We start from the raw sequence: 24659 nt of genomic DNA, 5'->3' as shown, positions 1-24659 counted from the left end.
GCGACATGCTTTTGTCCGAAAGAGTGTCTGAGAAGCAGGAGAAAGCGTCGAGCTTCATGCACCGAATTGAGCCATGCGTTCCCAGGGCAATCAACGAACGGGCAGATGGGGAGTGTCTGGGGGTAAATCCATGCTACGGCCTTGACGAGAACGAGACATATTTCTGTGACAACAAATACGACATCATTCCCGAGATCTACAACGGCAAGAATGTTGCCGACTTCATAGACCCAGAGATACAGTCGAAGCTGCAGCAGGTGGTTAACGAGGAGTGCAGCTACTATCTGAGGGAGTACGATGTTATGTCGCCTGAGGAAAGAAGATTGTACGAGGACTGCAACAATGCAAGAATCCACGCCAACATGATGGCGCTGTTTAACAAGCGTGCATCGGTGCCTGCACATAGAAAGAATCCGGCAAGACAGGCAGCAGAGTTTGACCTGGTAGATCCAGCTCCGGCGAGCAAACACATTGTTTCGGCGGCTCCGAAGCCGTCAAGAAATAAGAAGGTCCAGGCAGAAAAACCAGGAAGGTATTACGACTTAAAGCCCAGGCATATATTCAGGCCGGAAGGCAGCAAGCACAGAAAATAAAGCTTTAACTCTCATTTCTATTTATTGAATGGATAGTGTTTTTTGATTGTTGTTCTATAGTTTGAATTTTAGCATGCAAGTCTATTTTGCTGCTACCACGTTTTCGCACAGTCTCCGGAAGAGCCGCCCATCTACAAGGCCCCAGTTGTCAAAGCCCGCTGCTTGAGATCTACGACTCCTTTTGTAAAATTTTTAGGCCCAAGGCTATGCAGTATTCTCTCGAGGACGACTTTTACAACTTCTTGAATGAGTCCAGAGGCCTTCCAGAAAGACTCCAGGAAGTGGCCGATGCAAACAAGGAGACGTTCTTTATTGATCTGGATGATGTGAGGGATGCCAGCAGCCAGCTGTTCACTGAAATTCACAAGGATTTTATCCACAAGCACGAGCTTCTGAATGGGATTTTCAAGAGCTACTGTCTGAAAAACATCGAGAGGCCGCTTGAGGTTGGCTTCAAAAATAGCGGGAACCGTCTAAAAATACGGGAGCTGAGGAGCGATGTGCTGGGAGACCTTGTTTCGTTTTCAGGAACTGTGACTAGGACCACGCAGGTTAGGCCGGAGCTTCATGCAGGAGTTTTCATTTGCAGAGACTGCAAGTCGGTAATAAGAGACGTGAGGCAGGAGTACAAGTACACCGAGCCGCTCTTCTGTCCCAACCACCTGTGCACGAACAGAAGGAGGTTTGAGGTTGATCTTTCTGAGTCTCAGTTTTCCAACTGGCAGAGGATCCATGTCCAGGAGAACACCGAGGAGGTGCCCAATGGATGTCTGCCCAGGTCTATTGATGTTGTTGTGCGTAACGAGCTTTGCGAGCAAATAAAGCCGGGAGCCTCGCACATCTTCACTGGATATCTTGTTGTTGTGCCTGATGCTGTTCAGGTTAAGCTGCCAAGCCAAAAGAGCGTTGTGGCGGCAGACGGAGTGGCCGACGAGAAGCAGAAGAGAAGCACAGGCTCGAAGGAAATGAGCTACAAGCTCTGTTTTTTCTGCATCTACGCTGACATCTACATAGAAAACGATGGGTTTACAAACGACGAGCTTGCGGTTGTCAGGAGGATGCTTTCGACGCCCGATCTTTACAACAAGCTGTCCGAGAGTCTGTTTCCCACCATCCACGGGCACAGCAATATCAAGTCCGCCATTCTCCTGATGCTTGTGGGCGGAGTGTCCAAGACAAAGGACATAAGACTGAGGGGCGATATCAATATTTTGCTTGTGGGGGATCCTGGCACTGCTAAGTCACAGTTTCTAAAGCAGACCAGTGCGCTGAACCCGAGGTCGATCTATACGTCGGGAAAGAGCTCCAGCGCGGCCGGCTTGACGGCAGCCGTGGTGAAGGATGGAGAGACTGGCGAGTTTACGATCGAGGCTGGTGCATTGATGCTCAGCGATCTGGGCGTGTGCTGCATTGATGAGTTTGACAAGATGACATATAAGGACCAGGTGAGCATCCACGAGGCGATGGAGCAGCAGACAATTACCATTTCGAAGGCAGGGATTAATGCAACGCTCAACAGCAGAACATCGATTCTTGCAGCAGCCAACCCGATCAGGGGCAGATACGACAAACGAAAGACCCTGCGCCAGAATGTAAACCTGTCGGCACCAATAATGTCGCGTTTCGATCTCTACTTTGTGCTGATTGACGACCCCGAGCCGGAGAATGACCGGAACATTTCTCGGCACATCCTGCAGAACCACCTTGTCTACAATGGCAGCGATCGATTCGGGTCTGGCCATTCGCCGGACACTAGCTTAAGCAGCTCTGTTTTGCGGCCGTTCTCGGTTGAAGAGGTGAAGCTGTTTATCAGATACGTGAAGGACAAGATGCCGGTGCTGACAGCGGAGTCCAAGAAGGAGCTTATCGACAAGTACGTGCTTCTCCGACAGGACTCCCTGGTCAACACCAACAACTACAGAATGACGGTCAGGCACCTTGAGTCTCTGATTCGTCTGAGCGAGGCGCTTGCCAAGATCCACAACGAAAGCGAGGTCTCTCCACAGTACATTCTGGAGGCATTCAGGCTCCTGAAGTCGTCCCTGGTCGAGATCAAGAGCGAGGACGTTGTTCTCACTGCGGTTGACTCGCTTGAATCCTACAGCCTGCCCGGCAAGGACCTGGCCAAGATCACCAACACCCTCATCTACCTTTTAAAGTCCGGCACGAACATAGGCAAGGACGAGCTTGTCTCCAGGTACCTACTGCTGGTCGAGGAGAGCCTTGGAACAATTGCGGTGTACGAGAACGAAAAGCTGAAGTGTGAAAAGGTCATTGATTTTTTGATTGGGCACGAGGGGGTGCTGTTTGAAATGGATGGGGTGGTGCACATTCATCCAAACTATGATTATTGACTTGCAAAACGGCCAAAAGTACTGCTGCCCACTACGATGTGACATGCTCGCTCATAAAGAGGCTACCCAGCCGAGTAGGTAATAAATGTTTGTAGAAGATAGTGTTTATTTATAAGGTTACCTCAGTAGACTGATTTATATTTTGGTTTGGCACTCGCCTAAAGCAGGGCCACCCTCTCCTTCCTGTCGGCCTGTTCGCTGCTCCTGCCCAAGGCATAGTAGAAGAAAAGTATGACGATTGTTGCTACTGCAATAGATGCGAAGACCTTTTTGTTGCTGAAGAAGAACAGGCTCTGGCCTTGCTCCTCCTTATTTTCCTTACCCTTGTCTCCTATCCCAATCTCTGCCGCCTTCTTTTCTACTGTCTGTTGGGAGATGATCATGCCAACCTGCTCCTCAAGCTTCTTGGCCTGCTTGGCACATTCATCAAGCTTCTTGCTGACCACAGGCCTTACTGTCTCGAATAGACCCTCAACGTCGACTGATACTGCAAATGACTGGACAAAGGAGTCAAAGCGCTCGGCGCCAAGGTTTATTTCATTCATGTTTTCATCGGTGTAGTATATGGAGTTCAAATCAAACAGCTCCACTTCGAGATCGTCAACGGGGAGCGACGTTATAACATGCTTCATATCAACATCGTACTCGCTATTTTCCCGGGGCATGAGCTCGACATACGTGACCTTACTGTCTAGGCTGGCCGAGACCAATACATATCGCTTGCGAACTGCAGCTCTGCTGTCCTTGGGGTCCTTATAGTCATACTTAAAGCCCATGAACACCTTGTACTTGGTTGGATCGTCCTTGCTTTTCTTCATCTCCAGCCCCACAAAGAAGAATGTCTGGGTTCCGTTGGCGCCTGCCATCGGCAACTCTATCTCTAATGGGGCATACTGCAGTCTTTCCAGAAGAGACAGCACACGGTGCTTGTAGTAGCAGAAGCTGCAGGAATAGTGCCCCTCCTTAAAGTCCTGCACGGTATTGACCGTTAGGATCTGCTGGGAGGAGGGCTGGTTTTTTGTGGCTGGTGTGTATTGGAACTCCCTGAAGATGTACTTGTTTTCGTTTGCAAATGTAAAAAGATCGCAGTTTCTGAGATCCTTTGACTTTTTGTCACAGTTTGTAGCGCTTGGATAGAGAAAGACATTAAACGATCTAACGTTGTCAGAAACATTGGCATTCTTTTCAACGAGCTTGTTCTTCAAGTACTCGTCCGAGGACTGCTTTTCTGTATTCAGAACACCCAATGCAGCCAAGTCTTTTAAGCACTTGGCAATCCACTTTACGTCTGCCATCAAAGGGGTGACGGCAGATGAAATAAACGGATGTGGCAAAACGAACTGCCAGAAGACAGAGACCGCAGTTTAACCCAAACAATCGGCTAACAAAACGAGTTTTATTTATTATGCTATAGTATGGGAACTCTGCGCATCTGCGGAGGACTCTTGGGCATCACCAGTCTTATCGTGTAGTACAGGATTACAGTGGCAACAATACACACTGCAATTATCTTGAATAGCCCCGGGCGTCCAGCTGCTGGGTCCTCTGCAGGCCTTTGATCGCCAGAGTTCTTCTGCGCTGCCCCGCTGCTGCCAGTCTTGGCATCAGATTTTGCATTCCTGCCCAGTGCCCTGTCAATTTCTTCGATAGCCTCTGCACTGAGCATAGGCTTGAAGCTCCTGGCAACTCTCTTGACCTCGGCCCTTATATCGGCAAACATGGTGTCGTCAGGGTATACTGCTTCGTACTCCTTCCTGAACTTACTAGCGTTGCCCGCAACAATGTTGACTGCCTGGCCAGTCTCGCTGTCAAATCTATATATCCTATCAATCTCAACATAGCTGATTTTGTATGCGTCATTCTCGGTGATGCTGGCAAACTTTTCAGCACTGGTGACGGCATCTCTGATCAGATACACATGTCTTGAGTTCACCCCTCCCTCAAAGACATGCTCTGCAATGCACAGAAGACAGATTCGCCTGCCGCTCCTTGCTATTAAATACACCTGTCCATTGTGCTGCATAGACAGCGCTACCATCTTCTTGTATTCGACCTCCTCTTCCTTCGATTTTTCATTAATCTCCTTTTTCGTGAGTTTCTTCTTGAGACCTATCAGAGTGAATCTGCCAGACCCAATGGCACCGAATAGCGAGGCCTCAATGTCCAAGGATGCATAGTCCAGCATGTCTATTATGGTCTCCAGCTTGTACTTGTAGTAGCACCCGTCGCAGCAGTATACTGCCTCGTTCTTCTCATCAACGGGGAAGGGCGAAAGAAACTGCACAAACCGCTTCTCATATCCAAGCATGTTCTTTACATAGCTGCTCTCAAGGACGAAGTCGCGGATTCCGATTTTCTGTGTTTCTGCTGCCTCAGACAGCTTGCATTTGAGGTTGTTGAGATGCGAGCAGCGTTCTTTGCTGGCGTCCACCCGCACCGAGTATGTTTCCAGGCCACCGGGAGACTTCTCCAAGTTGTTGTTCCTAAGTATCTTGTCGGCCAAATACTTGTCTTTACTTTTCTTTCCCAGCATTACGCCCTCGCTGGCAAGAGTCTTGAGAGTTTCGAGTATCCACCTCATCTTAAGGGGTACCGAAGTTAAAGCAGGAAGAGGCAGTTAGCACAAGGCGTGCTGCCCAGCACATACTGTCGCAAGTTGCCAGTGTAATACGTTAGCACTTTTCCAGCCCCCATGCCAAGTGAGACCGAGTCAGAGTATATCGAGAACGAGTCGTCAAATTCTCTCAATGAAGCAACGCTGGAGAATCTAAGGACACTGAGGGAAGCCATGCTGAACAACTACAGAGACTACATTGAGAAGTCCAAGGAGTGTGAGATTAGGGACTATGTGAAATATTCAATACTCTCGAATGTGAAGGAAACAGCTGTTTTTGAAGACGACTCAGAGGACTTGGGAGTAAGAGAGGACCTGGAAATGCTGGAGATTAAGAAAAAGGAATAAACAGCACACTTTATGCTATTTTGATTGCATATTGATTTGATTATTTATGTAAATATAGTATAAGATGATGCATAAACAAAGTTTCAAGAGCTGCTGAGACCAGCATGGTTGGCGGGGCAATTCTCCTCATGTTTGGCCAGGACTGGAGACCCATCCAAGACAAATGGAAAAGCAAGAGGACATGAAGAGCAGAAGGCCCATTACATACCTAGAGTACAGAAGACACTGTCTCTTGAACGGCGTTAAGCCAGAAAGAAGGAGGGTTATGGGGCCATTTGTCAATGCCGAAGCCATCTTAGAGAAAAAGGGGAGCAGGGCAGCCGACCCAGCAGTTGGCGAGGTGTTTTCAATGCTGCAGGAAGGCGGATACTTAAGCAGGAAAAAAATCAGCGAAGCTGCAAGGAAGATGCACCTTGACGAGAATGCACTGTCTGGTATTTTTGAAGTATGCGGGGAGGATATCTCAGAGGAGCAGTTTACTTCGCTATTCGCTGGCTGCACGGGATGCAAGGAGCCTTAAAAAGTGGGAATGCCGATCACAGCTTTCTACCAGCAGCCCCACCAACTGCAGTGTGCATCCGCCACGCATCCCCCTTGGGCCTTTACGGATTATTTTGATTGTTGACGTATTAAACATTCAAATTATTTTTTATTTCCACAAACAAAGTGCATGAATCGCAAAAAGGCACCCAAGCTGCACAAAAGATACGTAACAATAAACGATGTGTCTGAAGACGAACAGGAAAGAATAAAAAGCAGAATTTATCGACAGCCACAGGAAAATCCTCAGAAAGTACATTACCTGGATGGAGGTTTTGACTCTGAAGCAGTCGCTTCTTGGATGGGTGTTCAGAAGGCTCAGCACGATTCGGGTAAGCGAGTACGACATGCGGCCATCGCACTTCAGGTTTTCGGAGCACCATTTGCTAATACCAGGGATCCTGCATCTTGCCAGCGAGCTGCTGCTTGGGGACACTCTGGAGAAAACTCAGATTTTCAGGGTGAACAGCACGAGACAGAAAATAATAGACCTGATGGAGCTGCTCAGGAGGATATCGGCCTCGGAGCTTTCAAAGCAGCAGGGGATGACCAGGCTCAGGGCAGCCTTTGATGTTATTGACATCGCGGCAGTTTACAAGTTTCTTTTCAGCACATTTGAGGACCCAGTGATTCCCCGGCAGATGATCGACATAGCGATTAAAATAGAGCAGATCCAAGACGAGGATGACAAGATGGCGTGTACCAAGGCATTTATTTGGAGCCTCCCGTACACAAACCGGAAAATACTGGAGAACTGTGTTTATGTGTGCGCAAAGACTACGAGTAAGTTAAAAAAGTTGGACTCAAGCAAAAAGCTAAGTCTGCCAGGACTGGCTGTTATCATGATGCCAAATCTGATCAAGCCACACCTCAATGAGCCGAACTGGATGGGCATAAAGCATCTGTCGAATTTTGTGTGCTATATCTTTGAGCATTTTAAGGAACTGATCAAGGTTTGAGTAGAACTAATAAATTGTATTGGCATACATGAAATCTGTCTTTTATGCATCCTTTTGTGTGCTCAGCAGTGCATTCCCTGAGTCTTGGCCCATAGTCTGTGCCTGCTTTGGCAAAGCCACTGGGACCTGCAGCGCTAGGCTCTGAGCCGTGCTCCTTTATTATGTTCTAAATTTGTAAGTTCTGGCGGCTTTTCGAGCCCATCTCATGGAAGAAAAAAAAGCAGCTGAGGACAACTCCATATCTTATTACAACGTCCGATTTACAGACTTCACGGACGAGGACAGACAGAAGGACCCGGAGAAGATCGAGGCAATTGGCCTAGTCAATAACGGCCTGCAGTTTATACCAGACACGGTTGCAAGATTCCACAGTCTCAGACTGCTAAGAATTGTCTCGAACCCCATTGAGTTCCTTCCAGACCTCCTCTTCACTCTTCAAAATCTTGAGTTTATAGTGATCTCCAACTGTGAAATAACACGCATTCCAGACACAATCATAAACCTGCACAAGCTGTTCAGTCTCTCAATGCCGCACAACAAGATCGAGTATGTCACGCCCTGCATCTTCTACTTGCCAAAGCTGGCGCATATCAACCTGGACCACAACAGGATCAAGGGACTGTACCTGCCAGAAGATGCAGACATAGGCAGACAGGTGATGTCGCTGGTCGACAATCTGATCCCAGAGGGGGACGACCCAGCAGGCTTCCTGGGAAGGAAGGGCCTCAGGGGCATCTTTGGCATAAACATAATCTTCACGGTTGAAGAGAAAACAAGGAGGCAGGAAATACTGGAGCAGAGAGCTAAGTGGTACGGCGCACTAGAGCGGCTTCTGGACAAAGTGGCATGCTGCAAGATACCGGTAGGAACATTCATATACATATTGCTCCTGATTATTTTGATACCACTAGTCGTGATGGCTCTTCTGACATATGGAATGAAACGATGGTCCGATCCCAGCAAAAATAGTTTAATAAACTGATAGATCGCAATATCGATTCTGAAAGCAAACTACTCTGTTTGCATCTTCTCTTACTAATGGCTGGCATTGTGATTCTCGACTCTTTGGAGCATCAGCCCCTCATGGCATGGGCTAAAAGACTGCTGATGGTTGTAGCCTACATGCTCGATCCGGCTCTCATCGTTCTTGTAGCATTCAACAGCACCATCTACAAGCGGTGCCCCACATCGCAGCTCAGCTGTCTCCTTGACGAGTACCGAGCGGCAGTATTTCGAGACCTAGAGTGTGTGATTGGCTCACAGTTCTGTGCCGTGGTTGAGAAGGACTGCAACTTTGGAATTTTCAACAAAGCCCTGGAAAACGAGCAGACTGAAGAAAACACTGGGATCTTCAGGAAGGCATGGGGAAGGCTCGTCTTTGATGCAAACCTGACAGAGAGATACATGAACGGCAGAGGAATGCCCAGCACCTTCAGCTATGTATTGTTCTCGCCGTACCTGAGTAGTGAAGACTTCGATGGCAGCGAGAGCTTCTACTACACATACTCTGTCGAGGATAGGTTCACTGGCCACGTTAGGGAGGTTTTCTACAGGCTCTTTGAGACACTCAAGGACAGTCAGGTAGACGAGTTCCATAGCAGCATGGTTGACTTTAGAAGAGAGGCAAATGCACACTACATCTACTACGAGTTTAGTCTACAAGGGTGCGGACAATACATTGCCACTGAGTTCAGCGAAGAATCTGGCGGCAAGAGCAGGGAGATTATGGACAGCCTGTTTGAAATTAGAGAAAGGGTAAGAAAACTGAAAGGCAAAATCCCACGCACCAAGTTAGTTGACGAGGCAACCAGCATGCTCCTTGAAATGCTCACGAGGCAGAAGATTCTGAAAGCCGGGATTGATCTTGAGGAGTTCCCAGACGCAATACCGATGCTTTTCCCATACAAAATGCTAGATCTAAGATACTCTAGAGGTGATGCGGATGCACACCAGCTGATGACGATTGGGGTTGATCTAACAAACATCAGCAGCAGGCTCAGTCGGTTTTTCGACCTCGGGGAGCACTCGTTGAAATACTACACAACTTTTGAGGTATAAATAAATTCACTATTTATTGATCTATCTTTATGGCCAGTTCAGCAGTGTCTTGCTGCATTAGCACAGGTTGTTTCATCCACCCTTCATCCATGCTTTTCCACGTCTTCAACATTGATCAGAAAAGTGAAACCGAAGTGTATCTGTATGGCAGGCCTCCCGAGAGCAGCTCTGGAATTCAAGTGCTACGTGTGTGCAACATTGTGTCGCCCGTCTACTTTCTTCCAACGCCAGGCAACGAGGAATCTCTTATTCTGGAGATCAAGTCCTTCACCTCAGAGGTGAAGGAGATGGAAAGGGTCAAGAGACGGAACATCTTCCACAAGTCGGTGGCAAGAGAGTTGGAGCTGCTAAAGTTAACCTTCAACAAGAGGATCAGCTTTGAAAGCTTTGATTCTGAGCACTGCGAGATGATCCTTACTGAGTTTCAGAATCCTGTGGAGAATCTGGTAATATCAAAGGGCATTATGGGCCCTGGAATAGTCGAGCTGAGGAACGTTTCCAAATGCACAGTGCAATACAATGACGTCTCGTTTGTTAGAAACGCAAAGTTCCCAGAACTACAGATGGCCTCGATAGCTGTTGAAAGTGCCGGAGGCTGCATCTCCAAGTTTGCATACTACAACAGAAAAAAGGAGTGCTACACCTGCGGGGCGATAGGCAAAGCACAGCCAGCGGGATACAAGTCACTTGACGGGCCAAAAGAAGTGCTAGCCTTCATAAATGAGACAATAAGAAAGGACAATCCAGACTTCGTTGTGTACCACAATCTGCATGCCAAGTCGAAGCTTAGTCTCAGAGACAGGATAGTCTGTGATGTATTTTCGTTTGCACAGGGGACAGTAAAGGGCAGAGACTACTCCATCCAGGAGCTGTGCTCGCTATATCGCATTAACAGGACCAAGGGTCTTGAGGGAGATGCCAAGGCACTTGTCGACATTGCAGAGTCGATGAATGCGCTCAGCCTAGCGAAGGAAATGGCAGAGATAAGCGGATACCTGCTGAACAGGTGTCTGGGCAACTGCAGGGCCGAGAGGATAGAGTACACTCTTATGCATGAGCTGTATGCAGGAGGCTACTTGTTTCCGCCCGTCACGCCCAAGATGAATGTAAAGTACAGCGGGGGGCTTGTTCTGGATCCGGTCCAGGGATTCTACGAGGACATTGTGCTTCTGCTTGACTTCAATTCCCTGTATCCGTCGATAATCCAGGAGTTCAATGTGTGCTTCTCCACAGTAGGATCCAGCAGATTCTACATCACGGAGGACAATGCAGAAGACGTGCTGAACAACCCAGAGATTGTCAGCTCGGTGGCAGACAGACACGCGGACACGTTCCTGCCCAGGATTCTGAGAAGCCTGGTGAGGAGAAGACGATCAGTCAAGGAGCTGCTGAGGAGTGCAAAGAGCCCAGAAGAGAGAATGGCATTGGACATAAGGCAGAGGGCGCTGAAGCTCACAGCCAACTCGATCTATGGGTGTCTTGGGTTTACGGGGTCGCGGTTCTGTAACTTCGAGATGGCGGCATTCATAACGGCCAAAGGAAGGGAGCTGCTGAATGAAACAAAGATTGCTGCTGAGCAGCTGGGCATGAAGGTAATATATGGCGACACGGATTCGATAATGATCCACACAAGGTATCCCGGGACCAAGGAGTACTATGGCAGGGCAGTTGACTCTGCCAAGGCGCTGGTCAGCAAGATCAATTCGAGGTACAGCAGTATTGGAATTGAGCTGGAAAAGGTGTTTAAGAAGCTTCTGCTGTACACGAAGAAGAAGTATGCAGCCCTTGTGTTTGACATGAATGGGTCGTGCATTGAGACCAAGGGCATCGATATTGTCAGGAGGGACTTCTGCTCGGCAAGTACTGACCTGAGTAGGTCTGTCTTGAACGTAATGCTGGAGGACAGAGAAGAGTACAGAAGCGATGTTAAAACTACAAGCATCGCAGTCAATAATCCGTTTGATGGGTGCAGTGCGAAAACAGGCAGGGGTGTTGGCATTAATTTGCTTGAAGACTCGGACGAGGCAGGGGACAAGGCAAGGTGCAGTGCCCTTAAGAAGAACAACACCATGGAAACAGCAGAAAAGATATATGGGATATGCTCCGACTTTTACTCCACACTGTTCGCTAGGCCGGTCGAGGACTTTATCATTTCCTCAGTCCTCAGCCGGGATATCAGTGCGTACACCAATGCCACCAACCTCCCCCATGTAAACCTAGCGCTGAGACTCAGGGCATCCAAGAATATTACTTACCACCAGGACGACGTTGTGTCGTACGTCATTGGGGAGGGGGACGGCCCAATATCATACAGGGCCTACCACCCCGACGAGAAGGTCAAGATAGACTACCAGTACTATATTAAAAACCAGCTGCTGCCGTCTCTGTATCGGCTTGTCTCCCTGCTGTCCTTTGTCCACACCGAGAAAATTGGAATGATCTTCGAGGTGAAGGATGTTGTCCCCAGGACAGTGCAGAGCACTATGACCTTTGTGCTTCCGTGCTGCCAGCATGTCCAGGGACCTGCTTCCCAGTGCTCTAGATGCGGCGCCGTCATTCCAGACGAGTTCTACATTGAAAAGGTCAGCACAAAGCTGTATCAAGCCGTGACTAGTCTGTATAAGGAAAAGGGAAGATGCATTGACTGTGGAATCGTGTATTCAAACCATCTTGTCCGGTGCTTCGAGTGCCAGAAGGACCTGGTGTTTGACTTCAAAAACCTTGAGTTTGACAACTGCCTGTGCTCCATCGAGTCCAGCTTCCAGAACTACAACATCCCTGAAATCAGCATGCTGGTTTCTTCGTATTCTGAAGTATCCTCGTACCGTAGAATCGGGATGGCCAGGTACTTTGGCAAGGAGCTGGAAAAGGGAACCGGCGCTCCGATGTGAATGTAACTCTTTTAATTAAATGCCAGTGACAGCAGTCTTTTTATTTACCGCTGGTTTCAGCTAGCCAAACAATAGATTATATACAAACACAATCTGCACCACGGTCGTCCATGATTGAGGAGATCTTCATTTCTGATTTTTCAAACAACCTTTTGTTCGGGCACTCGCACAGCTTCCCGTTCAAGAGCCCAGCACCAAAACAGGCTGGCACAGACAGCCAAGCACCCCTGCTTACGTATCCAGTCTCTGTCCACTCTGGCCACAAGTACAGCCATCTCCGAGTCAATGACACCATTCTGACTGTCCGATTCACCGACTTAGACAACTTTGCTGCAACAAAGTACCTGGTGGATCTAAAGCTGTACTTGGAGAACAGAATATCACATGTGACAGCCGCCACCGTAAAGAATAGCTATTTTGTGCTCCTGGAGCTGCTCAGAACGCCCGAGATCGTGTTTAGGCCCGCCCCAAATGGAGTTGCGGGATTTAACGAGAGCACTCTTGTGGACAGCAGCATGTTTGCCGCCAGCAACGTCCTTGTCAATATGGTCCAGAGCATCCACAGTGTGCGGAACATGCGGGACGATGTGCTGCACAGTAGGTCGTATGGAGAGGTGTTCCTGGACCACGTGCCGGTGTCCTCATTGAAGGCTGTGTTCCAGATGCCAGACAACGTCCAGTTCAAGACGCCATATCCGTTTGAGCAGCACAAGATTCACGGCAGCTCAGATAACGTAGTGGTAATATCAGGCAAGAATGTTGAAAACAGAAACATCCTCAGCTTCCAGGTTAGAAACTCCGCCCTGTACTTCAGACTTGAGAATGGCAGGAGTGAGCATGAGAACGGCGTGCGGACTTATACTTTCGTGAGTGAGTACAAGGGGAAGTTCAAATTTGTTGAGTTTAGAATACCAGTTGGAAAGAGAGCCTACAGGGCCGAGGCCAAGGCGAGTGCCGGAGAGTGCAACTTTGACATGAAAACAGGAACGGTGCACTGGAGACTCAGGGACTGTCTCTTTGGCAGGGAAAGCATCAGAATAGCAGTGTGCTCGCTTGACGAGGAGGTGGCAAGCGGGCAGAAAAGGAGCAGCATATCCGTGGACTTCAGGCTTGAGGATGCCGAGGATTCGCCCGTTAGGCTCGTGAGCTGTGCGAACATCCACCGGCCCAGCCAGAAGTTCTGGATGAGGTGCACGACACAGAGCCAGGACTACAGGTTTTCCGGTGTTAATTAAATGGTTTATCAGCAGATGTAATTAAGATTTAATGTTGTTTCGAATGGGAAGATGGAGCTGCATGGAGCACTGCACAGACATCATGGCCGAGTGGTCTAAGGCGTTCGACTCAAGATCGAATACGCGTACGCGTGCGCGGGTTCGAATCCTGCTGATGTCATTCAGTTTTGCCAGTCCATTGCATTTGTTGGCCCATTTCAATCGCAAATTTTTGCAGGGCATGGAGGCTGAGATCGTTGCGATTGGAGATCCTCTGAAAATCAAGCCGATTGCTGCCGACTTTACCCACTGCCAAAACGGCAGCGTCTTCCTCATCTCGGTGCCCCGGAATCTTCAGAAGTATGTTACCTCTTGCTTGGCCTCTGAGAACGTAAAGGCCATGACGTACATGCAATTTCAAAGGGCCTTGGCGAAGCTGAAGAGGAGCCAGCCGCTGCTGGCTGTGACACGAGAGAGTGCATTCGGGTGGCTAAGAGCGGGAGACGACTTCTTTCACGTCACATACGGCAGCTGCTTTGAAATGAACTCAATCGACAGAAGAACGGTCAAAACAGTCAACAGGATTGAGCTGATATCACAGTGCTATATTTCAAACGACGGATCAATATATGGGTTTGTAAGGGGCGCCTCTGTCAGCTTCTGCATCGGGGATGACCTGGACTTGGTTTTTGATGCCCGGCTCGAGGAGAACATTGATTCTGTTGTGTACAGTGACAACAACGCCATCACAGCCCTGGTTACCTCGTCTACTGTTTATATCTACGACCTTTTCAGAGGAGTGCTGGCTTCCAAGTTTAGTGCCCAGCCGTTCAGCTTTGTGGGCGAGTCCATTTATTTCCACATACAGGACAAAGCGGTGCCGATTTCTTCGTCCTCGGACAGCCAAGCGGGGGAGATGGGCTCGCCTGCCGAAACAGCCAGCACGCTCGGAAAGGGACTCGAGAGCATCAGCATTAGCGACAACTCGTTTGTGGTCTGTAGCAGAGGCAGAATGGCGAGATTTGTAGATGGCGCATACCAGAAGATCGTCTACGACAACGGGCAGCCAACCTCAAAAAACGTGACACATGTCAAAGACATTCGATTCTACTTCGCAGACTCTCGGCTGTTTGCCTTTCTAACCAAAAATCCGGGCTCGGGAGACTTCTATGTCCTTGAAAGCTATCTGAACGGCGAGGTCACGTCCCTCAACCTGGACCATAGCATTCTTGATATTTCCGTCTCCGACAACTTCTTTGTCATTCAGCTGTCGAACTTCGAGGTCCAGTTCTACACAAAGGAAAGGTACAACTTTAGAATGCTCCACAGCATAAAGAAGAAGGAGAAGGTCATGCTGTCCTGCTTTAGCTCCCTCTGCTGTGTTTACAACAGCATGTCGAGCAGCATCGAGTTCTACGACAGGGCAGTGCTTAGAACTGTGCATTCACACTCTGGATGCACCGGCATTGAGTGGAGCCAAAACGGACTCTATGTTGCAGTGTTTTCACACAGCGAGTCTTCTGGCGGCCTCGTTCAGATTTTTAACAGCAACGGCACACTGATGTTCAAACAGGTATACAACAGCCTGTCCAGCTTTGGGTGGAGACAGCATCCTGAAGCTAGTGAGGAGGAGAAACAGAGTATTTTGAAAGCGCACCGCTTGGACGAGATCGAAGAGAAGGATGAGGACAAGGACATCGAAGCTTTGGTAAAGGAGTGGAGAGAGTATCTTCTGTCCCATCGCAAGTATTAAATTATTTGTCATAACTCTGTGGACTTTATACAACAACATCCCAGACCGGCTCACAAAACCACCAACATGTATTGAATAATGTCTTTTTGAGCAGGCTGCTCTTTTTGGCCCATGAAACTCATTGAGGTCGGATCGTCTTCTGAAGACAGCAGTCTTGAGTACATCGGTGAGGACGTCTCGGAGCTATGCTTTGATGATGTTTACAGCTACACTTCGCACTTTAAAAAGGTATGCATCCACAAAACAATATTCTACGCCTCGGACCTCAAGACACTTTTGCCAGGAAGATGGCTGAACGACAAAATTATAAACTTTTACTTTGAGCTACTGGGAAGATTCCACAAGCAGTCGTACTACTTTTCCACGTTTGTCTATCCAATGATCATTGAGAAGTCCACGGAGGAGCTGGCGGAGTTGTTCAGCACCGTCGACTTTTCGAGGTACCGCAGCTTCTTCGTCCCAATACATGCGGACTCGCACTGGTCGCTGGTAAAAATCCAGGACAACCTTTTGATAGGATACGACTCAATGGCCGAGGTTGCATATGGCAAAATACTGAAAATCAAGGAGTTCTACGCCAACGTCATTCTGGAGCGGAGCAACGAGAATGTTGGGTTCTATTTACGACACACCCGCGGAAAGATTCCGAGGCAGAGCAATGGGGACGACTGCGGGGTGTTCTGCTGTGCATATGCCAAGTACTATGCGGCCGACGACTCCAACTACTTCTGCTTTAGCACACACGACATTCCCAGGATCAGACGGCAGATGCTGCACGAAATACTGTCGGGCAGAATACTGTACTACGGAGAGGCACTGCCACATTCCAAGCCCTCCACTGGCACCTGAGCCAATGCTGTCTGCACATTCAATAAATTAATAGACCTAAGACAAGAAGCAGTAGCCAACTCATTTAAGTGTCTGACACGCATATACCAATTATGGTTTATTTATTCGAAGTAGCTGTCGTTCTGGTCCTTTCTATTATGCTCGGACCGGACAGTGTCTAGGGGCGAGTCGGCAAACGAGGTGTCAAAGCCCGCCTCATCGTAGCCAGACAGATAGTCCATCTTGATCCCCCTTGCGTCGCAGTAGTCCTTAAAGCGCTCTCGCACATTGGCCACTGCATCCTCCTTTAGCTTGCGCCCAAGATCCGTTTTGAAGCGCAGGTCATATTCAACGACTACCGGGACAACACTGATCCGGTGGAGATAGTTTGGGCTGGCAGCAAGACTCTCCAGCTCGTAGAAATACTCCTCTATCCAGGAGTGTAGCTGGACTATTTTGACCAAGATACGCTGCGCCTGCTGCCTCACCTCCCAGACCTTGTCTCTAATATGCTTCAGTAGAAACACCATGAGCAGCTTTGAGGTAAACTCGTCCGAGACCTTCTCCTCAACCAGACAGAATATCTCGTACTTGTCTCTCCACGGCACATTCTCCGTCTTGTTTCGTATCAGGGGAATGGTGATCTTCTTGAACATCTCTCCCTTGAGCCCCAGCAGTCTCTTTCTCACCTCCCAGCTGCTGTCTTCCAGCATTTTTCTGAGCACAGCCTCGTCCTCAATCTTGTCTAGAACGCCTCTGAGATAGTTTCCCCTCACAAGCTCGTTTGGATCGTCTAGCAGCTGTGTGTAGCTCAGACTCGTAAGATGTCTGGCCAGCTCAATCCTCACCTCGTCCAGCGGATCCGAGATCAGCTCGCTGGTGATCTTCTCCTGGTCGCCCTGGCTGAATTCCGATATTCTGGACGCCACCTTCAATCTCATCCTCCAGTTCGTGCTTTTGATCAGATCAATCAATAGAAAGCTGCTTTCACCCAGCATCGCCAAAATGTCGACACAGAGGATCTTGACCATTGTGTACTTGCTCTTGAACAGATCCAGGGCGATCTCCAGCAGCTCCTCTGCATCGAACGGATTGCTTTCTCGTATCGAGAACACCGTCCTTTTCACAACTTCACAAATTTCGTCTTTCAAGCTAATTTTTAGAATAGACTTCTTCTCGGCAAAGGACAGGTTCTTGACAAGGAGAGGAACAGCCATTCTGTGCAGATAGAACCTGGAGCTTTGAAGTAGTCTAAGAAAGTCCAGATCGATCTTTTCTGCCATTACCTTTTCTATCAAAGGTAGTGTGCTTTCGAATCGCTCAATTAGGAGGATGTTGTATATTGAGAGAAATGCGCGCGAGGGCGGTAGAGATCTAATCCTGTGCATGACATTTTCTGTGAGTTCTTCACTTACTCCAATAAGGGACTGTATCTCGGCAATGTCGAGAAGATTCATGTCCATTTGAGAAGGGGGTGCCAAAGAAAGAGTGGCTGAAATGCAAAGCAAAGCATGGGGATAGGCCAGACCCGACCAGCCTGGGCATGAGCTAAAATTTGCAGGAGCGATCCTGGACTACAGCCAGGAATCTCCGTTGGCCTCAGCGCTTACTCGGCAGTTTTGCAGTAACCGCAATGGCCAAGAGGAGCGTGCAAAAGACAAGAGAAGAGCCCATTGAAGAAATAGACCTAAGCTCGGAAGACTACGAGACATACAGGCCAACAGGCACGGAGGAGGGCGAGCTTGAGGTGGATGAGGAGGCCTATTCTCTACTCGAGTACATCAGTTTGGAGTGGCCGTCCATGAGTCTGGATATTTGCAAGTCCAGGATCGTCCTGGGAACCTTTCCAGACCGAGATCGCACAGAAGAGCATGACAACCAAATAGTTGAAGTGGAACTGGAGAGGACTGCAGACGGCAGTGGGCTTAGCGTGCTTGAATTTAGAACACATCCAGCCGACAGAGCATTCAACAAAGTCCGGATCTGCAATGCGATCTTTGCGCTTTCGGACAGCTTTCTCACAAAGTTTGATCTGGAATGCAATGTTGTTGCAGAGGTAAAGGGGTTCTTCAGGTTTGGGCTGCATGTTTCAGACAGCTATGTAATCGTCGGGTGTGAAAATGGCAACGTCGAGGTCTACAGCCACAGTCTCGAGCTACTGGGCTGCATATCGTCTGGCGAGTCTCCGATTGAGTGTGTGGGCTTCGATGATGCTCGGAGCATAATAGCCACGGGGTCGCTAGACCACAGGGTCCGAATATTTGACCTGAAGGGAGAGCTGCTCTCAACCATCGAAAACGACTCGGAGGTTAATTCTTTGGATGCCAGAAACGGACATGTAGTGTTTGGCGACGATAATGGCAGAGTGCATCTCGTAAATCTTGAAACTGGCAGCAGGGAAGTCTTTGAGTGGCATTGCACGCCCATTTCGTTTGTCAGGTGGAGGGACGACGAGGTGTTTGTGACAGGATCTGACGAGCAGGTCTGTCTCTGGGATATTACTCTGGAGGACGAGCAGGGCCTGGATGTTCCCCGAAGCCTTCTCTTTGTGCATCAGGGCCAAAGATGCTATAAGGACTGTGCATTTTATGGAAGCTCGATAGCCGTGACCAGTGAGGACGGGCTGTGTGTGTTTGAGCCGGTTTCGTTTGCTGAGCTGTCTGAATAAGCATGCTGCACACAGATTTTTTGAGCAAATTTTTGCAGTCCTGGATGGAGGAAAGCCTGCTCCTGCTGAAAAACCAAGACCAGATGGTTGTAAAGTCAAGGGATCACAACCCAAGCGGCCACGGAACAATGCCGGTGAATAGGCCAATTGGCGAGTATCTGAAGTACGGGGTGGTCACGGTCGACAAGCCTGCAAATCCATCCTCGCATGAGGTTGTGACGTGGGTAAAGGGCATCCTCGACTGCGAGAAGACAGGCCACAGCGGGACGCTGGATCCGAAGGTGACTGGCGTGTTGAGCATCTGCTTGAACAGAGCAACGAGGCTGACCAAAAGCCAGCAGAACGCAGGAAAGACATACGTTTGCTGCATTGAATTTGACACGGAGACCACGGCCGAGAAGTTCAGCAATGCATGCAGGAAGCTGACTGGGCATCTGTTTCAGAGGCCGCCTGTGATGTGTGCAGTCAAGCGGGATCTAAGGCTGAGATGGATCTATGCGATTAATATTATCGAGTTTACGCCCAAGATGGCGCTTTTCGAGGTCAGGTGCGAGGCGGGGTCCTACATCAGAACACTGTGCACACACATTGGGCTGTACATCGGATGCGGCGCAGCAATGGCTGATCTCAGACGGACACAGAGTGGGCTGACAACAGAGGACGAGTGTGTGACGCTCCACGATGTCCAGGATGCCTACTACATGTACAAAAAGACCGGAGAGGAGAGGTATCTCAGAAAGGTGGTGAGGCCTCTTGAAACACTGCTGGTGTCGTACCCGAGAATAATGATCAGAGACTCGGCCGTGAATGCCATATGCTACGGGGGACAGCTGTCGGTGCCTGGGGTCTTGAGGTACGACAGGGACTTTGACACAAACTCGACTGTTGTGCTGATGACAGCCAAGGGCGAAGCAGTGGCAATAGCCCAGCCGCTGGTTGCATCGAGCCAGCTGGCCGAGATGGAGAGAGGCATCATCACGAAGACCAAAAGGGTGATAATGGAGAAGGATCTCTACCCGAGGGTGTGGGGCATTCTGGACGAGTACGAGGTCCTGTCTGACTAGGCCCTGCGACTTTAGCCTTGGCATTAAAATAAATTAAATTAGCAATACTTGCTCTGAACAACCATTTAATTTTGTGCTTTTGGCGCAATATAGAACTTGATGTATCCAATGCTGCCGATGTCGACTTCAAAAAACACCGGCGTCGAGTTTCCAAGGTTGACTCTTACCTCGCTGCTGAGGGTGGACACCTTATTGACAATATTAACATACTTCATGGCTATCTCTAAGTTGACAGGGGCTGTCGCGTCGATAAACACGGTCTCCTCGTTTGGCTTCAGACTCATGTTGTTCTTTATCAGGTCTCCATTCTGCTTGACAACCAGCCTTTTGTCTTCGCACTCAAAGTTGATATACTCTCCAAACGACCCAATAAGCCGCGAGATGTTTCTGAACTGCTCCGAGGGCATTCTGACCTTTGTGTCGAACTCGAGCTCCGGCACTGAGTAGGACTCTGTGCCTATTTGGTACAGAGTGATGTCAAACTCGAACTGGGAGTTTGGGAGGATGTGCTCGATTTTGAGGGCCTGGGGCTCGTCCTCGCATGAAAATCTCAGAAGACTCTTCTCCTCAAGGGCTATTCCCCTAAGGACGGTGAGGAAGTGCTTGATTGGGATGCCCAGCTGCACATCCCTGTCGCATCTGTAGCTCGTGAATGTTTCTCTTGAGAAGTGCACGTCTGCCAGGGCAACATGCATCGAGTCCATCACCTGGATGTCCAGTCCCGAGTCGGAGCACTTGATTTCCATCTTATCCACGATGTCTGCGAGACTCTCGATCACCTTTCTAAATGCGTTGAGTCGCTCGTAAGCGATGTTCTTTTCTGAGTCTGAATTTTCTGAGTTCAACCTCGAACATTGGGGAAGATGTTGGATAAAAAATTTGTCGAGGGCTCTGGGACGACATCTGGGCACGAAATAGCTTTGGCCAGCTCCTCTGCAGACCCAAGGTAGCACGCTGTTTCTTGGGACTTTTATGCTTTGTTTTCTTTTACCCCAAAATGGTAGAAGTATTTAAGCTTTTACTACTGGCACTCAGTGTTGGAACGACTGGAGACACAGAGCAGAGACACGTCCAGAGCATCAGTGCTGTGGATGAACAACCGAAGCACACACCGTGCTGTACAAAATATAAGTGCTCAAAAGCAGATGTTGTCCTTTTCCATCTCTTAAGCGATGAGGACGTTGTTGACAGTCTCAAGGATCTGACCAAGTTTCTAGTTTTCAATAGCAAAGCTCTTGCCAGTGTAGCGGCAGATCTTTTCACTACGACGCCGTACGGAAGGCTTCTTAGCGACATCGTTGGGGCCGAGGACAATCCTGAGGTAGACAATATCCGAGAGATGATTCGAAGCTTCTTTGTAAAGTTTCACGAGTACTGCGACAGAGACGAGATAGCCGGAGAATTCAGGGCAAAACATTCCCGTCTCCTCAGAGCTTCGTATTCATTTTTCCAGAAGCATGCTTCGTTACTTGGTCCAAAACCCGACAGCGATGGCCGCGACCATGCATGGCTGATTAACGACTACTTCCTCTTCAAATTCTACGAAGATGGTGGGATCTTCCTTCCGCTGATCAACCCAGCCTTTGTGCCCACACCGGCTCTTCCAAACCCAGACAAGGTAATGAACCTGTTCATGAAGAATCTACGGGTCATCTATTCGTCTGGCATGGAGCATGAGGCGGTCGTTGATGCTGTGTTCGCCAAGATCAAGCACCTGCGTGCAGGGCTCAATGTTTTGGCCAGGAGGATGTTTGCCTCTCCGCTGAGCGAAAGCAAGGACGAGTTTGAAGTGGTGTTTGATGAGATAATCAAGAAGATCAAACAATCTTGTCTGCCTAGAGTCGATGATTAAATTTGTTTTCGCTTTTAATCTAGCTGTGTTTAGCATACTTTCGCATAAGTATGCTTTCTGTTGATAAATATGCAGATGCACTTTTATCCCCACCGATGTGCCTGCAAGAGTACAGCACCGTTCCCATAATCATAGGCTCAGAGGCTGTCTTCGTGCCAGAAAACGAGAGGGCATTTCCCGAGCTCACCCACGAATGGAAATGCTATGTCAAGGCCACCCCGGGCGTTCTCAAGACTGTCCAGTTCAGACTCCACGAGTCCTTCAAAAACCCATACATCAACGTGCTGCAGGAGCCGTTCCAGATATCCGAAAAGGGATGGGGAGAGTTCACAATACAAATAAAAATAATACTGTTCAACAACGAAAAGATCAACACCAACCACTACCTGAAGCTGCACGGCAGCACCTACCCCCTAGTATCTGAAAGGGTGGATACGATTGCCTATAAAGGAGAGGCCGTACCCATAGATCCGGGGTACATGTTCGAGTATGTCGACGACGACGAGGAGTACAAAAGGATTGACGAGGGCATAAACTACATGCTTGAGCTGCTTGAGGACCGAAAAAACAAGTAGGATGCCGCACGACTCGATGGCCGCTCTGTTGATTAAATAGCTTGTGCAGGAATTGAAATTTAAAACCGCTGTAATTTTAAAGGCTGATTTAATGATCTGTTCTAATGCTGTGCTTTTCTGACGATCTGTGGTAAAATTCAAGAAAGCCTCGATACTCCTGCTCATCCACAAAGACGTCCACCAAGAACAGCACGTCTGCTGCGGTCTTCAAGACCAAGCACTTGAACTCTGAGCCTGCGGCTATTTTGTCCGATTCGGCAATTTTCCGGGTCAGGGTTTTCTTTGCTCTGGTTTGGTACTCGCGGCCAGAGTCCACAACAGTCACTATTGAATGCAGGTTTTGCGGTGAGTAGGAAATATCGCCTATGAGGCAGGAGCACAGGAAGATTCCGGGCTCGCCAATGTGATGGATTGGAACTATTGGGATGTCGAGGGGCCTGTGCGGCTCTACTGGCGCTGTGCCATCTGCTGCAGAGGCACTCAAGCAGCTGTCTCCAGACATGTCTGCATTCGGCTGTTTCCGATCGGCATCCGCGTCGCTGTTGTCTGTGTCCTGTGTTTGGCTGCTTTTGTGCAGACTCGAATAGTACTCCTGCTCTCTTGCTTTGATTTCGCCTAGTTCATTTTCGCTGTCCACAGGAACAACATCGCCGGACAGGTTGTCGTGCATGTATGCCTCCAGGACAGTGTCGAACGAATGCATCCTGATGTTCACAAATAGACAGTGCTTCCCAACAGCAATCCTCTTCAAAAGAGACGAGTGCTGGCCAAAAAGCTTGATTGTGAGCACCATATTGTTGGGAAATGCCCCGTATCCCCGCTCCACCATCGGACTGGCAGTAAAGTCTGTTATGCTTACCGACGGCACCTGGTCGTATTCGCAGTGAATAACCTTGCCAAGGATGTTGAAGAAGCTTCTGTCTCGGAGATCCCGGATGCTCTTCATTTTTGACGACGCAGAAAACGACGTGCTTCTATAGCAGCTTGCCAAGAACCGTGCAATTGCATGTTCCACAAAGCTGCCCAGCTCCTGCCCGCTGTTTTCGGCAGAATCTGCCGCCTCGTAGCCTGTCACCTTGTAGATTAGACAAGGCTTTGAGACAACAGCAACGCGCTCGCTAAATCCCTGCTTTATATTCCTGACTAGCAGGACGTCCCCCTTTCTAAACGGCTCGCTGGCATCCTCGGCCATTTCTCGGAAGCTCTTCTCATCGATGAAAACCTTGAGCTCCACACTGCCAGTCTGGTCAAGCAAGCACAGAGAAAACAGATGGTCGGTTCCCTTGGTCTTAACCAGGGGCTTGTAGTCTGTGCACACAGCAACCACGTCACAGTACTGGTCTTTTCTTAGGTCGGAGATGTACTTGAAGGGATTTCTGGCAATTTTGACACCTTTTGTGTATTCTATTTTTGAAAGCTGAGAAAAGTGGGAAATGTGCGGGACACTGACAACCACTCTGTCGTTTTGGCCAAGCTGGCCATGGTCGACTTCGCCTCCAGACAGCTCAAAGCTTCCTTCCTGCGTCCTGATTGCCACTTTTTCCGAAGAGCAGTTCTGGACTTCTCCGAGGATTATCATCTGAGCTGGGTTCTGGAAGAATGTCGAATGGCATGTGCCACTGTCGCAACTTGGCAGTGTGTATTCCATCCACTCCAGTGCAGAAATGGCCTCTGTCCTTTTATGTTTGTTCTGTTTAGATCCCAATGGACCAGCATAGCAGAGCGAATGACAGCAAAGCAGATGAGAAGACAGGCTCGCTGTTTGACGAGGATGCGGATGGCGTGCCACAGAGGAGCACAGAGATATCCTCTGCAAGGACGCACCAGAGTCTTTTTGACGACCAGTTTGAAAGCAAGGTGAGCATCTGGAAGTCCTATAGGGAGGAGAAGAATGAGCATGAGGATCTTGATGACGATCTTCTGAACAATCCTGTGCTCAATTCAAGCCCATCAGAGAGTTCATGTGCCAATAAAACACTAAAGGATGTTCCAAGAATTAACAGGTTTTGGGGTGCAGGAGTGCAGAACGAAGCAGGCGCGGTCCAGGAACAACCAGACGGCAGGCAAGAGGCGAGGGACACCATGGATAGCACATCCCACGGTGCTTCTGCCAGTGACTTGGCAGCAATTAGGCCCGAGATTCTCCAGAAAATCATGTTTGAAGATGAAGGCTCTGCAAGGAAAAGCATCCGCGAAAGATCCACCCATCCCAGCATGGAGGAGGACCTGAATTTTGGAGGGGGTGCATATGAGAGCAAAAGACAGAGAATTGGCGGGGCCAGCATGCTGGGCTCCAGAGTAGAAATGCCAAAAAGCCCATGCCAGAACAGTCACTCGAGCATGAGGGG

At 49.0% G+C, this 24659-nt stretch overlaps 19 protein-coding genes and 1 non-coding gene across 20 annotated transcripts; 15 read left to right on the top strand and 5 right to left on the bottom strand.

Annotated features, from left to right (window-relative positions):
• Positions 1–2: 2 nt before the first annotated feature.
• Positions 3–593, top strand: VICG_01604 (uncharacterized protein; the record flags this gene model as incomplete). Its single annotated transcript, XM_007604987.1, has 1 exon — positions 3–593. A coding segment is annotated over one exon (591 nt), but the record flags the coding sequence as incomplete, so codon positions are not given.
• Positions 594–799: 206 nt separating this feature from the next.
• On the top strand, positions 800–2947 carry VICG_01603 (uncharacterized protein; the record flags this gene model as incomplete). The annotated part of the gene is made up of 1 exon (XM_007604986.1): positions 800–2947. One exon carries the CDS (start codon positions 800–802, stop codon positions 2945–2947), a length of 2148 nt encoding a protein of 715 aa, XP_007605048.1.
• Positions 2948–3105: 158 nt separating this feature from the next.
• On the bottom strand, positions 3106–4242 carry VICG_01602 (uncharacterized protein; the record flags this gene model as incomplete). Its single annotated transcript, XM_007604985.1, has 1 exon — positions 3106–4242. The coding sequence occupies one exon, from the start codon at positions 4240–4242 to the stop codon at positions 3106–3108; it is 1137 nt and encodes a 378-aa protein (XP_007605047.1).
• A 113-nt stretch (positions 4243–4355) lies between these two features.
• On the bottom strand, positions 4356–5528 carry VICG_01601 (uncharacterized protein; the record flags this gene model as incomplete). Its single annotated transcript, XM_007604984.1, has 1 exon — positions 4356–5528. One exon carries the CDS (start codon positions 5526–5528, stop codon positions 4356–4358), a length of 1173 nt encoding a protein of 390 aa, XP_007605046.1.
• Positions 5529–6072: 544 nt separating this feature from the next.
• VICG_01600 (uncharacterized protein) lies at positions 6073–6429 on the top strand (the record flags this gene model as incomplete). The annotated part of the gene is made up of 1 exon (XM_007604983.1): positions 6073–6429. The coding sequence occupies one exon, from the start codon at positions 6073–6075 to the stop codon at positions 6427–6429; it is 357 nt and encodes a 118-aa protein (XP_007605045.1).
• Positions 6430–6715: 286 nt separating this feature from the next.
• On the top strand, positions 6716–7408 carry VICG_01599 (uncharacterized protein; the record flags this gene model as incomplete). Its single annotated transcript, XM_007604982.1, has 1 exon — positions 6716–7408. The coding sequence occupies one exon, from the start codon at positions 6716–6718 to the stop codon at positions 7406–7408; it is 693 nt and encodes a 230-aa protein (XP_007605044.1).
• Positions 7409–7613: 205 nt separating this feature from the next.
• VICG_01598 (uncharacterized protein) lies at positions 7614–8390 on the top strand (the record flags this gene model as incomplete). Its single annotated transcript, XM_007604981.1, has 1 exon — positions 7614–8390. The coding sequence occupies one exon, from the start codon at positions 7614–7616 to the stop codon at positions 8388–8390; it is 777 nt and encodes a 258-aa protein (XP_007605043.1).
• A 101-nt stretch (positions 8391–8491) lies between these two features.
• On the top strand, positions 8492–9466 carry VICG_01597 (uncharacterized protein; the record flags this gene model as incomplete). Its single annotated transcript, XM_007604980.1, has 1 exon — positions 8492–9466. One exon carries the CDS (start codon positions 8492–8494, stop codon positions 9464–9466), a length of 975 nt encoding a protein of 324 aa, XP_007605042.1.
• An 89-nt stretch (positions 9467–9555) lies between these two features.
• Positions 9556–12357, top strand: VICG_01596 (DNA polymerase (pol2); the record flags this gene model as incomplete). Its single annotated transcript, XM_007604979.1, has 1 exon — positions 9556–12357. One exon carries the CDS (start codon positions 9556–9558, stop codon positions 12355–12357), a length of 2802 nt encoding a protein of 933 aa, XP_007605041.1.
• Positions 12358–12467: 110 nt separating this feature from the next.
• On the top strand, positions 12468–13592 carry VICG_01595 (uncharacterized protein; the record flags this gene model as incomplete). The annotated part of the gene is made up of 1 exon (XM_007604978.1): positions 12468–13592. The coding sequence occupies one exon, from the start codon at positions 12468–12470 to the stop codon at positions 13590–13592; it is 1125 nt and encodes a 374-aa protein (XP_007605040.1).
• Positions 13593–13668: 76 nt separating this feature from the next.
• Positions 13669–13752, top strand: VICG_02278. Its single transcript has one exon. It is a non-coding gene; the product is annotated as a tRNA-Leu (tRNA).
• A 1683-nt stretch (positions 13753–15435) lies between these two features.
• Positions 15436–16173, top strand: VICG_01593 (uncharacterized protein; the record flags this gene model as incomplete). Its single annotated transcript, XM_007604977.1, has 1 exon — positions 15436–16173. One exon carries the CDS (start codon positions 15436–15438, stop codon positions 16171–16173), a length of 738 nt encoding a protein of 245 aa, XP_007605039.1.
• A 101-nt stretch (positions 16174–16274) lies between these two features.
• On the bottom strand, positions 16275–17615 carry VICG_01592 (uncharacterized protein; the record flags this gene model as incomplete). The annotated part of the gene is made up of 1 exon (XM_007604976.1): positions 16275–17615. The coding sequence occupies one exon, from the start codon at positions 17613–17615 to the stop codon at positions 16275–16277; it is 1341 nt and encodes a 446-aa protein (XP_007605038.1).
• Positions 17616–17785: 170 nt separating this feature from the next.
• On the top strand, positions 17786–18820 carry VICG_01591 (uncharacterized protein; the record flags this gene model as incomplete). Its single annotated transcript, XM_007604975.1, has 1 exon — positions 17786–18820. One exon carries the CDS (start codon positions 17786–17788, stop codon positions 18818–18820), a length of 1035 nt encoding a protein of 344 aa, XP_007605037.1.
• A 44-nt stretch (positions 18821–18864) lies between these two features.
• Positions 18865–19884, top strand: VICG_01590 (tRNA pseudouridine synthase B; the record flags this gene model as incomplete). Its single annotated transcript, XM_007604974.1, has 1 exon — positions 18865–19884. One exon carries the CDS (start codon positions 18865–18867, stop codon positions 19882–19884), a length of 1020 nt encoding a protein of 339 aa, XP_007605036.1.
• A 65-nt stretch (positions 19885–19949) lies between these two features.
• On the bottom strand, positions 19950–20729 carry VICG_01589 (proliferating cell nuclear antigen (pcna); the record flags this gene model as incomplete). The annotated part of the gene is made up of 1 exon (XM_007604973.1): positions 19950–20729. The coding sequence occupies one exon, from the start codon at positions 20727–20729 to the stop codon at positions 19950–19952; it is 780 nt and encodes a 259-aa protein (XP_007605035.1).
• A 152-nt stretch (positions 20730–20881) lies between these two features.
• VICG_01588 (atypical/RIO/RIO1 protein kinase) lies at positions 20882–21736 on the top strand (the record flags this gene model as incomplete). Its single annotated transcript, XM_007604972.1, has 1 exon — positions 20882–21736. The coding sequence occupies one exon, from the start codon at positions 20882–20884 to the stop codon at positions 21734–21736; it is 855 nt and encodes a 284-aa protein (XP_007605034.1).
• A 95-nt stretch (positions 21737–21831) lies between these two features.
• VICG_01587 (uncharacterized protein) lies at positions 21832–22311 on the top strand (the record flags this gene model as incomplete). Its single annotated transcript, XM_007604971.1, has 1 exon — positions 21832–22311. One exon carries the CDS (start codon positions 21832–21834, stop codon positions 22309–22311), a length of 480 nt encoding a protein of 159 aa, XP_007605033.1.
• An 88-nt stretch (positions 22312–22399) lies between these two features.
• On the bottom strand, positions 22400–23890 carry VICG_01586 (uncharacterized protein; the record flags this gene model as incomplete). Its single annotated transcript, XM_007604970.1, has 1 exon — positions 22400–23890. One exon carries the CDS (start codon positions 23888–23890, stop codon positions 22400–22402), a length of 1491 nt encoding a protein of 496 aa, XP_007605032.1.
• A 125-nt stretch (positions 23891–24015) lies between these two features.
• VICG_01585 (uncharacterized protein) lies at positions 24016–24657 on the top strand (the record flags this gene model as incomplete). The annotated part of the gene is made up of 1 exon (XM_007604969.1): positions 24016–24657. A coding segment is annotated over one exon (642 nt), but the record flags the coding sequence as incomplete, so codon positions are not given.
• Between the last annotated feature and the right edge of the window lie 2 nt (positions 24658–24659).

This window comes from Vittaforma corneae (genome assembly GCF_000231115.1).
Source record: "Vittaforma corneae ATCC 50505 unplaced genomic scaffold supercont1.16, whole genome shotgun sequence".
Lineage (NCBI taxonomy): Eukaryota > Fungi > Microsporidia > Nosematidae > Vittaforma > Vittaforma corneae.
This window is presented reverse-complemented; position numbering and strand designations above follow the sequence as displayed.